At 41.2% G+C, this 23,878-nt stretch overlaps 1 protein-coding gene across 1 annotated transcript in view; it reads left to right on the top strand.

The window, feature by feature from the left end:
- FREM3 (FRAS1 related extracellular matrix 3) overlaps positions 1-23,878 on the top strand; it is a 119,570-nt gene that overhangs the window by 57,618 nt on the left and 38,074 nt on the right. Inside the window, 8 exon segments of the mRNA XM_063107484.1 lie at positions 2,604-2,696; positions 2,699-2,749; positions 6,021-6,046; positions 6,048-6,252; positions 8,422-8,431; positions 8,899-9,014; positions 16,775-16,809; positions 16,811-17,024. Of these exon segments, the coding sequence (XP_062963554.1) occupies positions 2,604-2,696; positions 2,699-2,749; positions 6,021-6,046; positions 6,048-6,252; positions 8,422-8,431; positions 8,899-9,014; positions 16,775-16,809; positions 16,811-17,024 (750 nt within the window).

The following is a 23,878-nucleotide window of genomic DNA, read 5'->3' as shown; positions in this document are numbered from 1 at the left end:
TAAACTATTATTGTGACTCATGATTTCAAAATCCAAAGGACTTTGTATATGAATAATTAAAGTGGTTTCAAACCGGAAAGAAAATCAATAACTATTTTTTTAAATAACAATAGTATTTTTGGTGTGTTTGTCTTATCTGTTTACTTATCAGAATATCCACAATAATATCAATAATGTTATTTTTTAAAGTGAGAGAAAAGACAGATGGGGAGTAAATATATGAAAATCAGCATATGCATTGATCTTGCAGTTATACATCAGTGAGTTCCTGGCATGCCAAATAAGCATGATTTGTGATGTAACCAAATTACAATTTTAGTTGTATGTCCTTTAAACATTTACTCAATGGTGGTGGTTGGGAGGAAGGGTCCTTCCTTTCCTCCTACATGGTTAGTTGGCAGGTCACATAACCTTTCTGATCACTCTCAATATAAACATCTTACAGTCATATTAAATCAAAAACACAATGTTAATCTGGTCAATAGAATTCACAGTCCCAAGCAGTAATTAAATCTCAAAAATTGTTTCATGTTTAGCCTTTTCTGCAGCTCTGGATCAGAACTTGTGCTGTAGGAAGACAAAGGCCAGCTTTGCTCTTTTCGTGCCCATGGTTCCCTTAGCTTACTAGCAAGGTTTTGCTCCTCCAGAGTTGACCCTGAGAGAGGTGGTAAGGGAGAGAGAGCACTGTCTGGTATGGGAAGCACTGTTGCATCTGATGTTGGGGCCACCTGGGTGGGGAACTATGTAAAAGGGACTCTTTCTTTGCTTGGTATTTTCATGAGTTCCTTAAAGATTCCTGTCTCTGGAGCTCCTTCTCTACAGTTCCTTTACAGCCCATGAGAATCCGGTGGTCAGCTCCCAGCCTCCTTCCAGCTCTCAGCTTCCTGCTGATATCTCATTGCCTCCTTAACTGGTCCTGTTGGACAGATGGCCTACCTCTGGTCCACGTGCATGCTTTCCTTGTCTCTCTCTTCGTGGCTGCTCGATTACTTCCTGATGTAGACCTCTTACTCACTCTTCTACCTTGTCAAGTTTTGGGGGAAATGGGTCAGTCACATGGACCTCCAAGTACAGAAGGATGTGCCAAGCTCTCCAAGAGGCTCATTGAAGCTCACTCCCTCTAGGCTGAGGTGAAGGCTGTAGCCTCACTCCACGCCCACACCCTTCTTAGAAGGTAGTAGGGATTCCCACTGCTGCACCTGTTTTTTCTAAAGTACTCTCTTCACAAAGTCTCTTTATTCATCCACACGCTGCTCTCTTTTGATATGGTTGATCTGGTTAAGGGGTTCAGTAGTTGTGGAACTAGTTAGTAAGGGATTTGGGGGTAAACTGTGAAAACGGTGGTCTGTCCCACACTCACTTCATAACCAATATCTATCATATAGGCCCATAGGTTGACACTGAGTCATAAGAGTCCTATTTTAACATCCTTTACAGTGATTATTTGCAGCAACCACTCCCCAGCTGAGGGATACTTGCTTTTCCTTTCACACACATTACACAGCCACAGTACGGGGCCAGGTCGAGCATCTGCAAAGAGGCTTGTGACCTGATGTGGACAAGAGGGAACAGGATAGAGCACTAGAGCCTTGTCTGTTGCCCTCTACTTGAGTAGTTTTTAAAAATTGAAGCAACTGAGTTCAAGGCAGTGATATCCTGATATCCTGATAGTGATAAAATAAGTAAACATAATGCGGGCACTGCCTTCAAGGAACTTCTAGACTAATGTGAGAGCGGATGGATACACACAAAATACAAAGGACTAAGTCTCAGGGCAGAGGAAGAAATGGTGGAAGAGGCAGAGAGAGAAAGAGGATGTGATGAAGGGCGGCAGGGAAGAAAGTGTCGAGCATGAGAAAAATCTAAAACTATCAAGATCTGGCTCTTCGTAACCCTCCAATTCATAAGGCCCTTTATGAATAGGAGGCACCAGGCTCCCTCCACGTTAAGCAGGGGGAGTAGGACTCACGATGATGCTCGTGACATTGTCTAGAAAAGCAAAGAACCTTTCCTCTCTCAGAGAGAGAGAGAGAGAAGAAAAGAAGGAAAGAAGGAAGAAGGAACGGAAGGAAGGAAGGAAGGAAGGAAGGAAGGAAGGAGGGAGGGAGGGAGGGAGGGAGGGAGGGAGGGAGGGAGGGAGGGAGCGAGGAAGGAAGGAAGGAAGGAAGGAAGGAAGGAAGGAAGGAAGGAAGGAAGGAAGGAAGGAAGGAAGGAACGGAAGGAAGGAAGGAAGGAAGGAAGGAAGGAGGGAGGGAGGGAGGGAGGGAGGGAGGGAGGGAGGGAGGGAGGGAGGGAGCGAGGAAGGAAGGAAGGAAGGAAGGAAGGAAGGAAGGAAGGAAGGAAGGAAGGAAGGAAGGAAGGAAGGAACGGAAGGAAGGAAGGAAGGAAGGAAGGAGGAGGGAGGGAGGGAGGGAGGGAGGGAGGGAGGGAGCGAGGAAGGAAGGAAGGAAGGAAGGAAGGAAGGAAGGAAGGAAGGAAGGAAGGAAGGAAGGAAGGAAGGAAGGATGTTTTGAAACCCTTGGCTTCAGAAGCTAGAGCACACCCTGATCATTTATTTGTCCATCAAATACTCCAGCTGATTTCTTTACCTCTATCCATTACAGGAGGAAATAAACTCACAAATCAGTCTTTCCATCTAAACTGGGCTTGGATTTCTTTGGAGAAAAAGTACTACATCGTGGATGAAGACTGCACATTTTAGAAGTGACCCTCACATGCAGAGGATACCTTGGAGAAACAACCTTTATCAGTAAGTAATTTTGGATTGGTTGTTGTTGAAAGGTTATGAAAACATGAAATCTAGACTTAGAAATAATTATGAGAGAGTAGATTGAAAGGGAATCAACTGGTTTGGGGTAGTCCCTTAAAAAGTATGCGTGAAATTGTGCTTTGGTTTTTGGTTTTTGCTCAACATGAGCTACAGACTTAGATACATGTGTATCAGTTTTCCACTTTCTGGCAGGTTACCATCTTTCTTTCTTTTACAACTCAAAGGACTCCAGAAAAATAAGACATTTATTTTCCACAATCCCCACAATCCAGCCCACAATCCCCAAGTCACTCAAATTTCTTTAAAATTGTTTTTTAAGCATATAATACATGATTAGGCTTAATTCTAGCTGTTTCTTTTAGAAAATTATTTGTGAGTGCATGATGCGCAATTGTGTTTAGCTCTAGCTATTTCTTTTGGTTATGTAGAATTGTTTAACCATGCCATTAGGTTATAAATTCCTCGAGGACATGTACAGTGTTGAATTTTTCTGTGTTCTAAAAGAACATAGTATAAAAATATGTCTTCTTGGAGTAGACACATGTAATGCTTGCATAGTACATCTCATTATCATCATTAATAATTAACAATAACTGTTCTAATAATGCATTACATTTTCATGTCTTTAGCCGCCAGAACTTTCAGAGATCATTTTGCCTTTATTTTCATAACCTATTGAGAACACAGATACGGTTGTGTTATCTCCATTTTACAAACAAGCATTGAGTTTCCCAGACGTGCAGGACTCCACTCAGAGTCTGGCCAGCACATCAAAACTGTTGGAGAGAAGCCAGGAAAAAAATGGGCTGGACAGGGAAACAAGCAATCAAGAAAAGGCAAGCTTCTCCCCAGTCTTTTCTCCAGGCCAGAAGCTTCTGGAATAGGACTATTCTCCTAGGAGAAGAGGTCAGCCAAAGAGCACCCTGATCTCTGGGTGGCCCTTAGCTTCAGCCTCCACTGCAAACTACTTCATCAGCACATGGTGGGACTTGCTGCCAGGAACTTCAGCTGAAATTCCTATCCTTTAACTTGTAGGGCTCTGTCTGTGCAATTTTTTCTCTTGAGGCCTTCTTGTGGGTCTGGGTTAATATGTCAAGAAGTATTTTCATATTCTGGCTCAAGAAAAAGGTCTATATGCCTGGAACCATTTGGATGTTTGCAAACTAACTAAACCATTCAGAAGATGTTCCAGCCTCCCCATCTAACCAGTGCCTCTGCTATGCTCTAGCCCCAGGCCCTGCTTTGTGGTTCTGCATAGCACGTACCATCCCCTGGCATGCGTTGTGTGTTTATTTGTCTACTGCCTGTCTTCTCCAGAAGATTCATCTCAGGTCAGCTCAGGAGTTACATCTCAGGTTACTCCCAACCCCAGAACAGCATGGGGCATATGATAGTCACTTAACATTTGCTCCTAAGTGAACTACCATCAACCCTTCTGATCCACTCAGTGCTACTCAAAACCAAATCACCACAGAAGTGAACATCCAAAATGTCTTATTCAGATGCTCCAGGAGGTCCTCCTAATGCCCTCATTCCACCCCTGGCTGGGGCTAGAAGCCAAAGCACAGGATCTAGAAGAAAAAAGAAACAAAATGGTGGAGTTTGACTTCCTGCTCTGCCACTTTCTATTTTTTGTGATGTTCAAAAGATTGGTTTGCTTATGTGTAAATTATCCACCTCAATATGTGTTTGCGCATTATTCGTGATATTGATTACAAATCAATCTAGCATGGTCCCTGGCACACAGCAGATGCTCAATAAATGGTAGCTGCCATTGTCATTCCATGGCACTCATCAAATAGAATTGAAACCATCTGCTTATCTGTTTATCTGCCCATGAATTTAAAACCTCTTGAGGTTAGTGTTGCCTGTACCTAATTCTGTGTGACATTCTCCGCACCTCACAAAGCCGATGCTCACCAAATACTAAGTAAATAGCCACGTGCCTGCTTCCCTCCTACAGTAGTGTCACCTAGCTCTACTTAAGCTTTGGCTGAAGACGTCCCTCACTCTTCCTAATGTTCTCCACTTCCAACATGTGACCAAAGGAGTCTCTTCCTACATATTAGACATTCATTCTCAGTTACCAAACTGGTATTAATTCAGGCTTGCTTCAGCAGTTTGGCAAAGACAATGCTAGCTATCCTACCTTAGAAATTCTTTTTACACTTTACAGCTTTGTGTATCTTTTACGAGGTTTTAGATTATTTGAGAAGTAAGCAAAGAAATTGCACAAAGGGTTATTAACCTAATTTTATGTCAAGTTTTTGCCATAGCTGGTGTAAGGTCATAATATTTGATTTGACACACTCAAGAGACTGCAGCCTAAACCTTATAATGACAACTCAAGTAGTGGGGCATGGGTATTCATGCTTTATTAGGCCTTCATTGGTATGTTAAAATCAAAATCGAACAGTTCTAGGATGCTGCTTGAATATTTTGTAGTGAGGGGAAGATCTGCTTAGCCTTGATGGGGTACTACCTTTCACGGATACATCTCACATTAGGTATTTTTAACACTGTTTTGCTGTTGTTGTTGGTGGTGGTGGTGTTTTTAGTCTCTTCAATAAGTTACTGATTATTTCCTAGCAGAGTTCAAATCTATTTCCCCTCTCCATTTCCACCAACTCTGCCCTAATTTGTCTGGAAAATTACTAAGAATTCTCTCACAATCAAAACTCACTGAACACATGAGGAAACATGAGAAAACTACCTGCAGAGTTATTCGCTCAAAGACTGTAGAAATTGATATGATTAGATACAAAATGTTCAATCAGACACATTTATTAGATATCTACTGTGTGTCAGGTGCTGTTCTAATCCCCAGGAATTCATCAGTGAACTAAACAGCCAAAGACCTCTGCCTCTGTAAAGTTCACATACTAGTATCTTCTTCAGACTGTGGTCTCTCTGCAGGCTGGGACAGTTTCTTACTCATCTCTGAATCATGCCAGCACCTAGTAGAGCTTGGCAGTCAGAGGCCCTTGGTAAACATTGCTAGAATAAGTAAGCTGATGACTGTCCTCTGTTCTGTCCCGTCTGTCACTCTCCCTTCCCTGCATTCCTCTCAATTCGTTCACTTCTGCTTTCCTACACTCTCTCAACCAAGAAGGATTATTTCCAAGTGTCTTTTGGGAGCATTAAAAGAAGCAATTTCTATGTTAACTGTTTTCATCAATAATAGAAACCACTTTGAGAGGAGAATATTCCTTCAATCACTTATCTTTATAGTTTTCTGACTTTTATTCAGGCATTGAAACCAAAGATAAAACAGCAAAAAAAAGATAAAGATTTTAAAGGAAAAGCCAATAAACAGATCCAATTCAACCCTGGACAGACTACAGCCTCATGGAGGGTGAAAGTTATATCTGACAATGAAAATGAGGCTTCAGAGACCTTCCAGATTATTCTGTTGGACCCTGTCATGGCTGCACTGGAGTTTCCCAAAATGGCAACAGTTGCAATTGTAGACCCTGGCGATGGTATGTGAACCGATTGATGTGATCTACTAGCCGGTACAGGTGTGTGGGTCCATTCCACACATTCATACTTCCCTCAGGCTCCATAAGCCACCATATGCATTCATATCCATTTAGGATTTAAAATGAAGTAAATAACTTTAAGACAGTAATTTTTCATTTGCTCTTAGGGCTTTTGAAAAGGAATATAGGAGGTTAACATAGAGAGGATCTTTACCGGCATTCCTTTAACATATAAACAAGTCCTCACTGTAAGGTTTCTGCACACCATTAGTATGGAGCAGCTCTGCCCCATGACAGCTAACCCTCAGAGCCCATTCCAGGCCCACCATCTTTTCACAGTCTTCTGAGAGCCTCTGCAGCCTACTCACCAGATCATGTGGGGACTTAGGGATCTGTTGTCCCAGATGTGGCTGCTGGATACCAGCCAACTCGGTTTTAACATGTGTTTCAAAAACTTCTGTTATTGTTGTACATAGTATTCTTGAATTCGTCAGTTTGTTTTATGCATTCATTCATTCAGCAAATATCTCCCCAGAGAAATGTTTAAAAAATAAAAAAACCTTTAACCAGTAAGAACTCTAACTCTAACAAGGATGCTACTTGCTGCCCCTTTTTGTGAAAGTGGAAGAATGTTCCCTAAAGGGAGTTTTCGTATTCCTCTTTGAATTTTAATTAGGCACATTGATCATCGCAGTAGTTGAAAGAATTCATGGAGCACCTGGAAGTGCACAACTTAAAGTTAGGGAGTAATCCTTGAATTCCACAAGACTCTCTGAAGAATCCTCTGTATTAGCATGTCCCAAACTGCATAAGAGAACATTAGTGTAACAGAATGACTGCAAAGCGGTGGAAAGTTTTCCACAGTCAAATAAGTCTGGGAACCATTTCAAACTTCATTCCTCTTTTGAAGCATCATAATTCACATTAGCATATTGAGGATTCTGAGAAACTCTCCTGCAAAGAAACCTGTTTAACTGTGTTTAACCCAGTTTTCTCAAACTGGACCATGGAATTTTTTTTTTTTTTTTTTTTTTTTGTCGCCCCCAAGGATACCTGCGAAAACTCTCTGAGTTTCAGTTTTCATGCTCTGCACTGTGGCAGATACAAAAGAAGTAGAAAACACTGCCCCCATGAACCAACGAACAAGGTATCAGATCAGTTTTGTTGGTAACAACACTTAGATACATGAATCAATTATGAAGCCAAATGTAAGACACATTGAGAAAGCAGGAGTTCCGAGTTCAGAAAGTAGAAAGATCGTCACAGTCCCAAGCATTTAAGGCTTCTGGAAAAGGCAAGGTTTGAGCTGAGTCTTAAAGAGTAAATCGGATTTTGATGAGTAGAGCAGATAGGAGTAGACATCCCAAATGAGAAAATAGAGGACGTGACTGAATAACTCAGTTTTATTGTGTCAATTTTTTCTCATGACATTGGTACCTTTAACTTACTTTTAGCTACTTCTGTAATACCAAATTTTTGAATCAAAATGTCAAGATTATAGACTGACACAGGAGATAAAATGGAGAAGAGAAAATTATCACTGGCCTTTTTCTCCCATAACTCAGGACCAGTGTTTTCCTAGAGGCTGTTACTAGTATCTGTTGAAGTTAATTTAGGCAGAAAAGTAAAGAAAACATTTAATATATAATAACTGGATAATTTAACATTGAATTCTGGATTAACACTTAGTAATAGTTCCAAAAGGAGAAAAGATGGTCTTCTACAATATGTTCCCTTTCTGCTTTCATTGCCGACAGGAAGAATATATGTGTTTATGTTATACGGAGAAAAAATTAAGGCTATTAAGTGTGGTTTAGTTTTCCCTTGGCACTATAAGTAGGAACAACCTACTTTAAAACTTTATTTTTTTAAACTCATGTACTTAATTACACAATGCATGTACTTAATTACACAATGGAAGACATTAAAAATACCAAAGAAAAATAGTAGACATAACTCCATCAATAAGACATGACCAATGTTCATAATGATTTTTCAGCAAATGTTGTGATGATGTGTAGGTGTATGTGTACAGACACTCATATGCACACACACATATACATACACACATGCATGCACACATACACAACCTAGTAAATTTCAGCAAGAATATTATTTTTAATATCGGGGGCAGGACCTGTTGTTTATTTTTCACAGCATGTTAAGTAGCCAGCACAGTGTCTTACACATACTGTCTGCTCAATAAATGTTGAATAAGTTTTATGTTGAATAGAGCTGAAAAATATTTTTCTTCATTAGTGAATTAGATGACTTGATTGTTAAAAGCATTAAAAATAAAAACAGGGAAAGTAAAGCAAGGGCATAAATATGTGATCTCTATTTTTAGACATAAAATTTGACCTCAAAAAAAAAAAAAAAAAGACAATTGCTACCAGATTTCCCTTTCCATTTTAATGCTAGCTATCCTTTTTAACTTTTTGAAAGGGATCTCCTAAACCGAATTCCACTGCCACTCCAGCTCCACTTAGTAAAATTTCCCATTCTCTCTGTATTTAATATAGTTTATCATGTTGAAAATGTAGGGGTCAAAGACTAGGCACATTTCTGCTCAGTTGTGTTAAAACAGCACCGATCAAATTTAAATCTTGCTGAGAAGTCTTCTGTCATCCTTTCTAGAATCAATAGTTATATTCCAGAGGCTGAGTACAAAGTAGAGGAGAAGGTTGAGGAGCTTTTGATCCCTATAAGGTGGTCTGGAGATGCAAGCCAGGAGCCAACCATCACTTGCTCTACACATCAAGGTATGACGCTTTGTGGGGCACTTGTATGCAGGAACTGGATGATTACGGTGGGACTGTGGTGATGTGGGGAGCAGCAGGGGTTGAGCAAAGCAGAGGGCCAGGTGCTGAGACACCTGGGACACACATCATCCATGCTCTGCTGTCACCTCTGTGCTGACCCTGTACAGGTGCCCTAACTCCCCTGAGCTGGTCCCCTCAACCAGGGATAGAATTTTTCTCAAAATTGTGATTAAAACATCTATTCTGACTACCTCACAAAGTTTTGTGAAGGTCAGATTAGACATTTTATGTGAAAATCATTTGCATATGCTGGTGGAAAATATAAATAAGGCATTCTTATATTTAATAGTCAGCATTGCCTTCGGGCAACATTGTAAAATAGTCTGTATATACTACTCAGTTTCTCTCCCTCTCCATCTCACAACTGAAAATGCCCCCCAACCATGGGCCCAGGTGTCCTAGCACCCCCAAACAAGGTCCCATTCTTTCTGACCTCTCCACTTCTATACAGGCAAAATATAGCCGTCCCATGGCCCATCCCACTTAAGGTCTTATCCGGTAACTCATTAGTAACGTAATTAAAAAGTGATGAAAACAAATGAAGACTGCCCAAATGAGAACAAGAATGCAACTTATTCAGAGCTTGCTATAGGAAGGGAGTCAGCCACCATCACTTGCATTTGGCAGAGACTCAAGGCAGGCAGAGGAGTGGGAAAGCTTTATAGTGCAAAAAAAGGGAAGGTATCAGGTGGCATACCTGATTGGAGGCTGTCTGCATATTCAGTTTCTCAAAATCTGTGCTTCTACTTGTTGACATGTTAATGAGGGAGAATTTATTCCTCCAGCCCTTTTTCTTTTTCCATACAATGGTTTTTTTTTTTAATACAATGCCCCGCATCATTGTCTGGAAATAGTCATGGTGGACATTTCCATCAAGTGGCAAGAACAGGCAATGCCTTGGGAGGTGGAAACTTCAATGGTGGGGCCTTCACATTTCCATTAAAGCACAGCATAAAACCAGTCATCTCCTTCACTTACCTGTGACCACGCTTAGTATTTGTGAATTAATAACATACAAAGCATGCATCTGCTTCGCATTTAACTTTTTATACAGCTCATGTTCATTTTACTCATGAAAATAATTGCCAAACATTTATTTTAGTAAGACTTCCAGAAAGGTTTAAATAACCAAACTGAGCTTCCATCCTCTTAGATACTGAATATACATAGGGAGTAGGTGAGGACAAATACCCCAGTGACACACAATATAGGAAGATTTTCAATTTTCACTCTCTTATAATTCCACAAAGAGGTATGTATGCAAGAGTCAGGATACCATACATATGGTGGCTTAGTGCTCCAAGGAGGGACCCTGACCTTTCTTTCTTTTTCTTTCCTTTTCTTTCTTTTTTTAACAGAAAGCATAAACACAGCCTTTTTTGTGGAGAGCCAAAGGTGTAAAGGCTCAAGTGCCAAGCATTCTGAGTTATGTGCCAGCTGTGCAGGGAATTTTCTGGGAATGCCAACTTTCACATTTGGAGACCTTATGGGAAGTTAAATCCCATGGGGGAATCCTATGAGATGCTAAATTTGGGTGTAGCCCTCCCACTTGGGGAGGAGACACCCCCACACTAGCTGACTCACTGCCAGACACTGTTGAGCCTCCTGGTTTATGGGCTCATCCTTCCACTGTGGGACTCTTTCCAGAGGCAGAGGGATGGGTGGACCCTTGGTGAACGCTTTCAGCTGAGCAATACATACAGTCTACCAGCTTGGGCTGTGCACCACCTCATTTCTCCACTCACATCTGGGAGACCTTAGGACCACTGTCTCCCAGACACTCTGGTTGTGGACAGAGAATATGCTGCTGGTATCAGAAGCCCAGCTGGAAGCCCAAAGCAAAGAATGAGTGCACTTTCTCCCAGAGCTGATCTGCCCAGCCCAGCCACACAGCCTACCTCTCAGGCACTTACTTGTTGTGAGACTCACTGCTCACACAGTAGAGAGAATTAGGCACATCCTCCCAGTGATTGGCTGCAGAAGGAGAGAGACCTCAAGAAGTAATGTACCTGACCTTGGTTGTTCTCCTCTTCACTTTTCACTTCCCAAAATGTGGTAAAACTAGAATAAATTCAAAAGTTGCTAAAATTGCATGAAGCTTTCAAGAGGGAACCTTAGTTAAAGAACAGGCTACTGGGCTGTCCATCTCTGGACGTGTTGCCAAACAGAACAAACATGAAAATCCTGAAGGTGTGTTACAAGGGTTTGTCCTTGTAATCGGTTTTGAATATCTCAAAATGAATTATCTGCTTTCTGCTAAATCCTCTGTCCTTCTTCTCAACCTCAGCACCACTGATGTTGGGATAGATCATTTTTTATTGTAGGGCTGTCCTGTGCATTATTAACAGCAGCAGCATCTGTACACTAGATGGAAGTAGCATTTCCAGCTGTGACTCCCCAAAATGTCAACAGACATTGCCAAATGTCCCCTAGAGGGTAAAATCAGCCCAACTAAAAACTATTTCTCTATAGTGAAATGCTTTAAGCTCAAAGATATTTTGTGCAAGTAAATAGTAAAATAGTTTACTTGCAAGTAAAATAGTTCTTGGCCTTATTTTATTGTTAAGATAGATCGCATCCATCTTTTTCTTCTCACTAGTCACTTTCTTGTTAGGAAACTGCTCTTATTGGAAGGGACAGCAAAGAAGAGCAAACCACAGAAACTAAAACCAAACGAAGAGAACAGCACTGAATCATCCTGTGGTTTTTGGTCAGCCCCAAGTCAAATATGCTGAGGTGTCTAAATGATTAACTTTATCCAGTTGTTAAGGCCTGTGTGGTGAACCACAAGCCATGGACCAACCCTTTTCTCTGATTGGATTTTTCCTTGGGTCATGTTAAGAAGGAAATAGAAAGCAGATTACCCTGAAATGGTTCCAAGCACACCCAGGTGAGAGACTTTCTCCTTTCCTTTCTTCTAGAAAGCTGATCTATTTGGTTGCAAATGTGTGTATGGATTATAGAAGTCATGTCTTGCATCTCAGAGGGTTTTTGGAGATCATTTTTTCCTCTTCTTGAAATACAAAGTACAAGTTTAGAAGTTTGCTGAGGTTAAATTCTCCCAGTTTTTTGTTTACCAGAACATGTCTTTATTTCCATTCCAGTCTTGAAATTGCAGTCTGGCAGTTATTTTCTCCCAGCATCTTGAAGCTGAAGTTTTATCCCACTGTCTTCTGGCTTCCACGGTTGTTGCTGCTGTTAAGAACTCTGTTCTTGGTCTAAAACCGTTTTTGTAGTGACATCTTCTCTATGTGTTTAAGACCTTCTCACATGTATTTGATCTCAATCTGTGAGAGATCTGGGGGCTTCACTTGAAGATGCTTTCCTTCAAGGAGGATTTGCTTTGCTTCTTCCAGGTTCCACAGGGCACTATGGATCCAGAAATACTGCTGCTGTCCTGTGTGCCCAGCTGTAATCAGTTTCCTGGTCACCTACATGAGGTGGCCCAGGCCCAAGGCACCATCTCCTCCTGCAGGGGTGCTATTGCACCTGCTCTTGTGAGGACAAGTGGGAATTCCCTCTCTAAGTTTTGTGGTTTGGAGAAGTGTTTGTTTTGGGGCTTTTTGTTGGTCATTTCATTTTTGTTTTTGTTTTTGGCCCTTGATTACTTTCCTTACTTCCTGTGAGCACAGAAAAGCCAGAATAATTATTTCTTCTAGTTGTTTTGTGGTGTGAGGATACCCCAGAGTACCAGCTGGGCAAACAGCTGGGAACAAAAGTTCCAAAGGCTCCTGTAGATGAAGTTCCCACGCTGCTTCCCCAGCCTTCCCCCTCCCCTTCTCTCCTCTCACTTCCCATCTCCTTCCAATCATGGGCCCTCCCTGGGCATGAGATGAACTGTGCCTGAGGTTCCAAAATCCCCCTGCTCCAACCAGGTGGCAGCTACTGCCCCATTACAGAGGGGTGATTTCTTGTCTTGCCGTCCTATTAAAAAGTGTACATTAAAGGAAATTTGTATGTTTAAAATCATTTATAATCAAGTAATGTGATAACTAAAGACAATGTGGGCAAGTGAAAAATGCCCCAAGCTGACTGTCAGGACTTGATTCCTAGACAAGTCATTGGGGCATTCTCTGCCTCAATTTTCTCATTGTTAAAATACCCTGGCCACCTCATAAAGTAATCAAATATCATAATATAGTGATTCAATTACCCTTTGCTGTAGTTTCTTGATGGGACTTTCTTGCTGACTTTTAAGTACATTTATGATTTTTATAAAGCAAATGTAACTTATACCCACAGAGACTGAGCCATATATACTCTTTTGTAAAGAAATAATTAATTTTTAAAATAACTTCATAGATTCTCAGACTTCTGGGGAGGTGAGAGAGCCCTGGCAGGGGAAAATCTTTGTCGTCGCCATCATGGATGGAGTGGTACACCGGATCCAGCTGGAGAGCTCACTGCGTGCATTCCTTCCCAATCCTAGGTTCAGAGTTGAACCCAGAGTTCACATTGGTAGTTGAAATTGGCCATGGTGATGACATTTATACAAGAAAAAATCAGCAAACGTTACAAGTCGGGGCTTTCGTAGGATTTGTTCTTGTTTTGGTTTGTTTTATTCGTAGAGCCGGTTATACATTTTCCAGCACCCTGCCATGTTGAGGGAGGGAGTTCCTAAGTTAATACGAAATGAATCCTTTGCTTAATTTTGGAGCATTAAACCCATTCCAAGTAAGACTGTTAAGCCATCTTGCCTCACAATCTACCTCTGCCAGCAACAGGGGACGTGTTGTGCTCCCCTCCAGTGTTGTTCACAAAAGCGCTATGCACAGCTACTGGCCGAGCCACCCTAACAAGGCCTGAGGCCCTGCTACTCAAGGGTGTTTCGATAACAACCTGGAAAACACACGTTTGTGCTCCTTGGAGGCTATTTACTTTTAAAATAAGGGGTATGTGTAGACCATCGCCAGGGTCCTTATCTTATGTCTCAGGTTATAGCGGATGTTTTCAGAACACACTTTTCTCTCTACCTCCTGGGAATTCTTCACCTGCTGCAGATAAAAGGGAGATTTCCTTCTACTTAAATAAATGCTGGTATTCTGTGTTCTTGCCCATGAAATATAACTGATCAAATAGTTTCCCAAAGTAAACTTTCTAGCATCATAGAAGGATGAGACATTTCGATAAACTAAATTTTTTACTAAAGTTTAATTATGGAGGTTTCTCAAAATCCAAAAATAGATCTACCTTATGACCCAGCAATCTCACTACTGGGTATATACCCAAAGGAAGTGAAATCAGTGTATCAAAATGACACCTGCACTCCCATGTTCATCGCAGTACTATTCACAATAGCCAAGAGATGGAATCAACCTGAATGTCCATCAACAGATGAATGGATTTTTTTTTTTTAAATGTGGTGTATACGCAATGGAATACTATTCAATGAAAAAGAAGGGGAAGGGGAAGAAGCAGCCTGTTATTTCCAGAAAATTTCGGTGGAAATGGAGACCATCATGTTAAGTAAAGTAAGCCAGGCACAGAGAGACAAATACTGCAGGATCTCACTCATATGTGGAATCTGAAAAAAAGGTTCTCATAGATGTAGAGAGTAGAATGGTGGTTTCCAGAGGCTGGAAAGGGTATAAGGGGAAAGGGGAGGGGAAGAGGTGGATTAAAGGGCACAAAGTTACAGGTAAATAAGAAGAATGAGTTCTGCCATTCTAGGTTAACTAGAGCTAATAATATTACATTGCATATTTCTAAATTGCTAGGAAATAGGATCTTGACCATGATCACCACAAAGAAATGATAAATGTCTAGGTGATGGAGAAGTTATTAAGCCTAAGCGAATCATTGTACGATATAAGCACGCGTTGAAACAACATAAAGTATCCCACAAACATGCACAATTAAAAATAAAATAAATAAAATTCAATTAGAGAACCTTTTTTTCCCCATCAACTGTTGTTTAAAAACTTGCTGGAATGTATTGTTTTGCTTTCTGTTTTAGTAGAGCTCCACAGCCGAATGATCTTCGGTAAGAATTCTATTTCAGTCTTTTGTTTAGCCTGGAAATCTACCTACTTAAATGCCCTGCCTATTTCAACTGGTGGCTATTTCAACTAGCCAGCTAAAAGAAATTAAACAGAGGAAGGAAAATCTCAATCACTTGTTTCATAAACTGTGGAGATCATTATTTGAGTCTTCAGTAGGTTAAATATATTGAGATAGAAATTTAATACAGATAGTTATATTTAATAAAGACAGTATTAGATACTTACTATATGAGTCTAGTGTGTATCTGCTTTTGGCATTAATCCTGAGGAGCAGAATGTGTGATTGCTGACAAGGATCTTTTCTTGTACAGCCTGTCATATCAACATTCTGCACACTTGATGACTGAGCAAAATAGAAAAGTGTATTCTCCAATGTATAATCCTCTTTAAACATCTCACTCTCACCAAAGGACTTCAAAGGTTGTTTCTGCTATTTAATCCGATGTTATAAGATTGTAAGAACATTTTTCTTTTGTGTGTGTGTGTGTGTACTGGAGCTCAGAGAGTCTTCCTGATGAACAGAGTGTCTTACCTCATCCTGAGGACCTTTCTGGATTGCTAGCCACCTCCCTCCCTCCCCATTGAGTTGGGGGTGCCTGTCTCTGGCATTTAGTGATAGTGTTTGTCTCTCACATCCCAAGAATCAGCCTATCCTGGTTGGCTTGAGCTTAAAGAACTCTTTCATGCACAAGTTTGCCCAGAGAAGGAATGTCATGGAGGAATACGGTTGCAAAATGCAGATCCACACTGAAACTTGGCTAGCTCCCTCACCAAGGGATAGTTCCCCTTGGGCCTGTCCATTTCTAGCATTCTCTGCCCTCTGCCCTAGTAAACACATTTTATTCTCATAAACTCTCCAGGTCAAACCTTTTTTGATGTTCTCAGTAACAAAACAGTCTATTTGTTACTTCCTACTAATTTTAAAATTCATTCTTTCAAAAAATCATTCTGAAACATTTTGTGAGTCAGTCAAACACTTCCTGAGCAAAGCCTCTGAGGTCAGTTTGGAGACCACTGTCATTTTTTAACAAGCTCTATACACTCAACACACAGTCATAGATGTCGATTTGTATTTATATTTAGGAGACCATGGGCATTGGTGTTACCATGCATATATACATATACTACCACCATAAGCGAGAAAACCCTCAATATACTAGGTAAGCAATTTTTGAAAAGTATAACTATTTCTCACCACACCTCTCCTTAAGAAGAAACAATTGATATATTGCAATATTTTTTCTTTGCTCTGCCTAAATCCAGTCTGCCTAAATCATAATATAAAACATTTTTATCCATCCACAGAAGTTACTTGCACCCCTCGCAATCCATTCCCTTCTGTGTCTCCCAGCCCCTATGGATTCTCTAGTCCTAATTTCTTTGCACCTCAGTTTTCCCATTTGTAACATGACAAAATGGAGCTAAGCTAGCCCAGCATCCTATGATCCATTAGGCTCATTTAGCCCCTAATCTAAACAAACCTTATTCAATATATCCTATTCAAAGACCGCTGAATCTGGATGGTGTCGAATAGCACAGTCTATTCTGAAATATGAATGTTTGTGACTGTAAGACAGAAGTTTGCCTTATAATTCAAATAGCTGTTACCTAAAAATAGTTTGAAGAACCAGTAGGGAGCAGGTTCCCTGTTTGGAAATCAATTTCTTCTCACCTTCCCTGTTCCTTATGTTCCTATAGGTTCTGCCACAGGCTCCATCCCTTCCACAGTGTTATCTTTCTGACTTCATCTCACATCTGCAAGACCACACCAGCATCCTCCACTTCAACAAGGATGAGACTGACAAGACCTGCCAGGTCCTGATCATCAACGACTCCCTTTATGAGGAGGAGGAATTCTTCAGTGTTTCCTTGAGCCTGCCTTAGGGACAGCGACTGGGAGCCAAATTCCCCACAACCAGGGTGATTATCCTGGCTGATCATGATGATGGTAAGTACATTTCCTGCTTCCCAACTCTTAGCAATAGCTGTCTTCTTCTCACACTTTGCCCCAACAGTTGAAAGGCAAATCTAGCCCAAATTATCTTTGAAAGAAATATTTGATGTTCTTCTTTCTCCAAAAGCTGTGAATAGCTTTTCAAATACATAGACATCACCAACAGCATGGGTAGAATAGCAGTGCAGGAAAATTAAATATTTGTGTATGACAAAGAAAGAAAAGAAAAGAAAAGAAAAGAAAAGAAAGAAAGAAAGAAAGAAAGAAAGAAAGAAAGAAAGAAAGAAAGAAAGAAAGAAAGAAAGAAAGAAAGAAAGAAAGAGCACAGCCCAAGGACGTGACCTAAAACTTGAAAGGAAGCCAAGAACAGGACCCAAGTCAACTATCTATTGCCCAACCAGGACTTGCCCACAGAGACCCTCATCTTAGCAGCATAAGGATCTTCCCTCACAACAATAAGTGCATGAGTCTTCACATGTCAAAAAGTGATGGAGTTTGGATGTGTTGTCCTCTCCAAAACTCATGTGGAAATCTGATCCCCAATGTGGCAGTGCTGGAAACTGATTGAGTCATGGGGGCAGGTCCCTCATGAATGGATTAATGCTCTCCCTGGCAGAGGGGGGATTAATGAGTGAGTTCTCACTCTATTATTTCCTACAAGAGCTCATTGCTTAAAAAGACCCTGGCACCTTCTCTCTCTCTCTTGCTTCCTCTCTCTTGTTTCCTCTCGCCATGTGATCTGCTTGTACCCGCTGGCTGCCTGCCACTTTCTGCCATGAGTAGAAGCAGCCTGAGGACCGTGCCAGATGCAGTTCTCCCAGAATCATAAGACAAATAAACCTCTTTTCCTTATGAGTTACTCAGTTTCCGGTATTTCTGTTATAGCAACACAAAACAGACCAAAACTGAAAACTGGTACTGGGGAGTGGGGTGTTGCTATACAAATACCTGAAAATGTGGATGCAGCTTTGGTACTGGGTATTGGGCAAAGGTTGGAGGAGTTTGGAGGACTTAGAAGAAGAGAAAAAGACGAGGGAAAGTTTGGAATGTCTCAGAGACTTATGTGGTGGTGAGCAGAATGCTGATGGAAATGTGGACAGTAAAGGCCATGTGGATGATGAGGTCTCAGATAGAAATGAGGAACTTATTGGGAATTGGACAGAAGATCACCCTTGCTACACCATAGCAAGGAACCTGGCCACATTGTGTCCATGCCCTTGGACTTTGTGGAAGTTGGAACTTAAGAGTTGTGAACAAGAGCATTTGGCCAAAGAAATTTCTAAGCAGCAAAGCATTAAGGATGCTGCATGGCTACTTCTAACAGCCTACTCTGAGTTATGGCAGCAAAGGCATAACATAAAGCCAGAATTTAAAAGAGAAGCAGAGCATAAGGTTTTGGAAAATTTGCAGCCTGGCCATGCAGTAAAGAAGCTGAGAGCAGGAGAAAAATGCAAGGGTGAAGCAGATAAACTGGTTGCTAAAGATATTATCTTGGCGGTGAGGCAGCCAGGTGCTAAGAACCAGGACAATGGAAAAAATGCCCTAAAGGCATTTGAGAAGTCTGGCAGGGTGCATCACCCATCACAGGCCCTGAGGCCTAGAAGGACTGAGTTATCCTGGAGCATAGACCAGAGGCACAGCTGCCCTAGGGATCCTGCTCCCTGCATCCCAGCTGCTCCAGCTGGAGCAGCCCCAAGTATGGTTCATGCAGCAGCCCTGGAGAGTAGAGGCCCAAAACCTCCATGGTGTCCACCTGTTGTTAAGTCTGCAGGCCAGCAGGACATGCAAGCAGTGGCGATATGGCAGCCTCCACACAGATTCCAGAGGATGTATGGAAAAGCCTGGGGACCCAGGCAGAGACCTGCCGCAGGGGCAAAGCCAGCACCACATAGGTCATCTACTAGAGCAATGCCGAGCAGGAATGTGGGGTTGGAGCCCCCACAGAGAGCCCCCACCAGGGAAATGTCTAGTAGATCCAAGGCAGCAAGGCTGCCTCCAGGACCCTAGAACTGCAGGGCTACTGGTAACGTGCAACACAGGCCTGGAAAAGCTGCAGGCACCAGCACAGCTCACTGGGCTGTGCCTGGCAGAACTGTGAAAACAAGGCTGCCTGATGCTTTGGGGGCCCAGATGCCCAATTGTGCTCAGGATGCAGGACTTGGAGTCAAAGAGCATTTTTTTTGGAGCTTTAAGACATAATGTCTGCCCTGCTAGGTTTCAGACTTGTTTGGGGCCTGTTTTTCCTTTCTTCTGGCCTATTCCTCCCTTTTGGAATGGGAACGTGTACCCAATGTCTGTCCCACCATTGTTTCTTGGAAATAGATAAATTTGGTTTTGACTTTTACAGGTTCACAGCTGGAAGGACTTTTGCTTTTGGTCTTAAATGAGACTTTGGACTTTGGACTTTTAAGTTGGTGCTGGAGCAAGCTAAGACTTTTGGGACTGTTGGGATAGAATGATTGTACATTATATGTGAGAGTGACGTGAGTTTTGGGGGGCCAGGGGCAGAATGATGGAGTTTAGATGTGTTGTCCCCTCCAAAACTCATGTGGAAATTTGATCTCCAATGTAGCAGTGTTGGAAACTGATTGAGTCATGGAAGCAGATCCCTCATGAATGGATTAATGCTCTCCCTGGGGGAGGGGGGATTAATGAGTGAGTTCTCACTCTATTAGTTCCTGCAAGAGCTCGTTGCTTAAAAAGACCCTGGCACCTTCTCCCTCTCTCTTGCTTCCTCTCTCGCCATGTGATCCGCTTGTACCCGCTGGCTGCCTGCCACTTTCCGCCATGAGTAGAAGCAGCCTGAGGCCCGTGCCAGATGCAGCTCTCCCAGAATCGTAAGCTAAATAAACCTCTCTTCTTTATAAATTACCCAGTCTCAGGTATTTCTGTTACGGCAACACAAAACGGACTAAAACAGAAGGGTACCATGGAGCTCCATGTGCAGGCATCTGGACCTTTCTTCCTAGATAGGGGTCTCAGGCAGGGAGTTTGGCTTCAGACCCTGGGGATCCCAGCTGAAATTCAGCCAGAGAAGACAGGGGCTCCTTATTCCTCAACACCAACCCTCCCTTCCCAGATGCATTAAGATGTATCAAGCCCAGTGTTATTTCTCTAGGTCTCAACTGCCCTTTCTATAAGGAGTACTTTTTTTAAAAATGGTAACAAAGATGGGGCCAGGATCAGACTGTTTTATTACTAGTCTCAAATTAGATTGACTATTTTATCTCTCAACCATGTCTCTGTCAGGATTTGAGCGGCTGTGGGTTGCTATGCTCAGATCTAAGAAGGATTAGACTGGGCTACTATTATAGATCCGAAATTAATGTGACTGCTTAATGGATACAGCACAGAGTTTCCATTAAATTGACAGCTGTGCCAAGAGATAAACACAGATTGAGTAAAGGTTGCAGAGTTTATATACTCTTCGGGTGGGTATGGCAAATTTATCACATACTATATTATTCTGTTTGAAATTATGTCTTTAAAACAACCATAGAACAAGAGAAAATATGAGTGAAATTAAGAGTCGTTCTCTGTTTGTTAGTTTGCTATTTGGTCTCCTAAACGGTTTTGTTTGGGGATATTGCACCCTATGGACCAAATCTCAGAAATGTGCACTAGACCAGTTTTGCTCCAAAAAAAAGAAAAAAAAAATCAAGGACTAATTCCAGTTCCAAAACACATTTTCACATGTATCAAGAGCTAAGAATAAGGTTAGGTCCTGAGGTCTATGCTTTCTTCATTCTGTACTTTTCTGTTCAAAAATTTCTTCATTAGAATTAAGACAGTAATTGCTTTTCTCAAAATAATGTGTATGAATTTTCAGTACGCTGCTTTATGGAAATTTAGAATTTCATATTTTTAGTTTAACCAAAGAGATATCAAAGGGTACCTACTAGGAATATTAACCTTGACTGTCTAATTTTATTGGAAAGGAATTGTTTGGGAAAGAGAAATACCACTCACACACACTATCTTAGGTATATTACTGCAGTCTTCCCAAAAGAAGAGAAGGGGAATCTGAGTAAATTTAAGTCTAGTTGAGACATGTGAAAAAATCAGTACATGGTCAAGTCTAGTTCATCAATATGAAGAGCAAAGAGAGGAACAGAAACAGTCTGAAAGAAAAAAGTGACAACACAGCGTTATGTGGGTTTCAAAGCCTGCTGGAAAGTTTAGATCTTTTTAATCTCAGGGTTATGATTAGGATTATCTCCTACCAAGAGGTCAGGAAAGGTTTGCTTGGACCTAGTGCTACAGCCCAGGAAGGTGTTAACCAGTCAAAGTGACAGGGGAGAGAGGAAAAGTTATGGAAGTGGGGACTTTTTACATTTTTCTACATACCGCACTTCACAGAGCTCCTTCCTTTTATAAGCAGTTCTTAGTTTTGTGTTGAGGAGGAACTAACATGAAAAGTTTAAATCTGTAATATATAGTGTCAAATTCCTTTTCCCTTTACCACACCTTTTCTTATAGCCAGAAAGGTTGATGTCAGTACGGTCTCAGTTATTTTTCTCTACTGGATCTGGTTATTGGTCAAAGAACACGAGGAAAGAAATGGAAGAGAAAAGGAGAGAATCAGAAGCAGAACAATAGACTGACAAAAGCTTGGACCCGAGGCCTGCAGACCTGGATTCTGAGCCTGGGCCACAATGCTCTCTGAGTAGCCCTGAGCAGGTCAAGCTTTCTGGGTCTCAGTTTTCTAGTCCGTGAAATAAGGAGGTTAAGTGGGTTGTCTTAGGAACACTTCCAACTCCCGAATTCTATGGTCCTTGAAGTCATCTTAAGAAGGTGTTTGTTAATAAACACCACCCATACCCATTAAACAATGCATCTTGTAGACTATTTGAGTTTTCCCATTAAAATTTTGTAATGAACTTTAAAAAAAAGGTGTAAAAGTTTTACTTTAAACATGTCAGATAAAGAAGAAAGTTAATCACTGAAGCATGAACTTGAGTGGTCATGCATTTTAGGCTATTCATTTGTCTTCTATTTCCCCCAGGCTTGACCCTAATAATTGATTTCCTATTATTTGACTCATGCTATTTTTTCCTAGGTGGTTGCTAGAAGACATTGACCTAAACTAATATGCCTATACCCTGTAGACTCTCATTTTTTCATTCTTTAACCTTTTCCAAGCATATTCTGAGTTACATTTTGACAAGCAAGTGCATTATAATTTTACCCAAATAATTAGGAGGAAATTTATATTAAGACCATCCTAAAAAATTAAAGCAAAATTATGGGATAAGGTTATCTGACCTTCAATTATTCTTTTTCCTCAATGAGAAGTATGTTTTCTGCAACCTCTTTACCCAACACTGTTTTAGAATAGATTCAAAAACTAGAGCTTACCTGAAAACCATAAAAACTGGAGATGGGCATAAACTACCCAACAGATAACAGAGCTAAAAAAGCAATTTTATGGTGTTCAGGTGGGATTATATGACTTTGTTGGTGTGCTCAGAACTAAACTGACACTGAGGACCAGCTCACAAAAGAATAAGGAGAGAGCTTTTTAACCAAAATGTCAGTGTTTGTATGTACAATAACAGATGAACAGCTGTCAAAGGAGAACATATTCAAGTCCTTTGGTCAATGTAGTAGGCTGAATAATAGCCCCCAAAGATATCTACATTCTAACCCCAAAATTTGTGAATGCATTACCTTACATGGCAAAGGGACTGTGCAGATGTGATTAAGAATCTTGGGATGAAGAGATTATCTTGGATTATACATGTGGGCTCAGAGTAGGGTCCTTGTAAGAGGGAGGCAAGGGGATCACAGAGAAAAAAGAGTTGTAATAATTGAAACCACAGGTTGGAGTGATGTACTTTGAAGATGGAGGAAGGGGCCACCAGCCAAGGAATGCAGGTGGCCTTTAGAAAAGGCAAGGAAATGGATTTTTCTCCTGAAGCCTCCAGTTTAACAGCCCTGCCAACACCTTTATTTTAGACTTCTGACTTTCAGAACAGCAGTAGAATCTGTGTTTTTTCAAGACACTAAATTTGTGGTAATTTGTCATATCAATGAAAGGAAACTAATATTGTCAGTATTGTTTTTGGTTTGGGAAATCTGTACAAGAAACCAATTTATAATTGGAAGACCGAGTGGCCAGTGTGGAAACAGAACAAAAAGATGACCTCCCAATGTCATAAAGCAAATACAGCATTCTCTGCCATACTCACAGTCCTTACAAGAGTATTGCACATCTGAGTACAGGCCAAGGACACTCCTGCCTAATTCTTAATCTTTGAGTTCTCCTCTTCTAGCTGTTTGTCCTTTTCCTAAATTTTCAACCTCTGCTCTAGTAACACTGTGAACTAACTACAGAGCAAGGCAAAAAGTGATCATGGCAAGAGAGGCTCAGATGAAGGACTAAGGGAATTCAAAAAAGGCAGAGATTGCTTCCACTGAGAGGAGCTCAAGGAACAAAGTACCATTTGCAGTATGTCTGAATGGGTAGGTAGAATTTGAGGGTGCAGATATAAAGGGCAACAGAATTTCAGGTGGAGGGAACAGCTTGGGCAAATTCATAAATGAAGACGTGCCAAGGGCATGATTAGAAACTGGCCATGCAGAAATGCCAAAGGCCAACACCTTTATTCATTAGGATTGAAAACTAGCCTCATGCTTCATGTTTATGAAGAAGAACCGTTTGTTCATTAATTCATTCATTCTAAAAGTATTTCCTGAGCCCCTACTATGTGTCAGGAACTGTGCTAGACATAGCAGATAGAGCACCAAAGAACACAGAACCATTGTATCATCAAGGGGGAAACATTCTGGAGTTTTCCTAGAAATGAATAAAGGATACTAGAAATAATTGCAGCCATTGCAACTCA

The sequence above is a fragment of the Cynocephalus volans genome, chromosome 9, assembly GCF_027409185.1.
Source record: "Cynocephalus volans isolate mCynVol1 chromosome 9, mCynVol1.pri, whole genome shotgun sequence".
NCBI lineage: Eukaryota > Metazoa > Chordata > Mammalia > Dermoptera > Cynocephalidae > Cynocephalus > Cynocephalus volans.
This window is presented reverse-complemented; position numbering and strand designations above follow the sequence as displayed.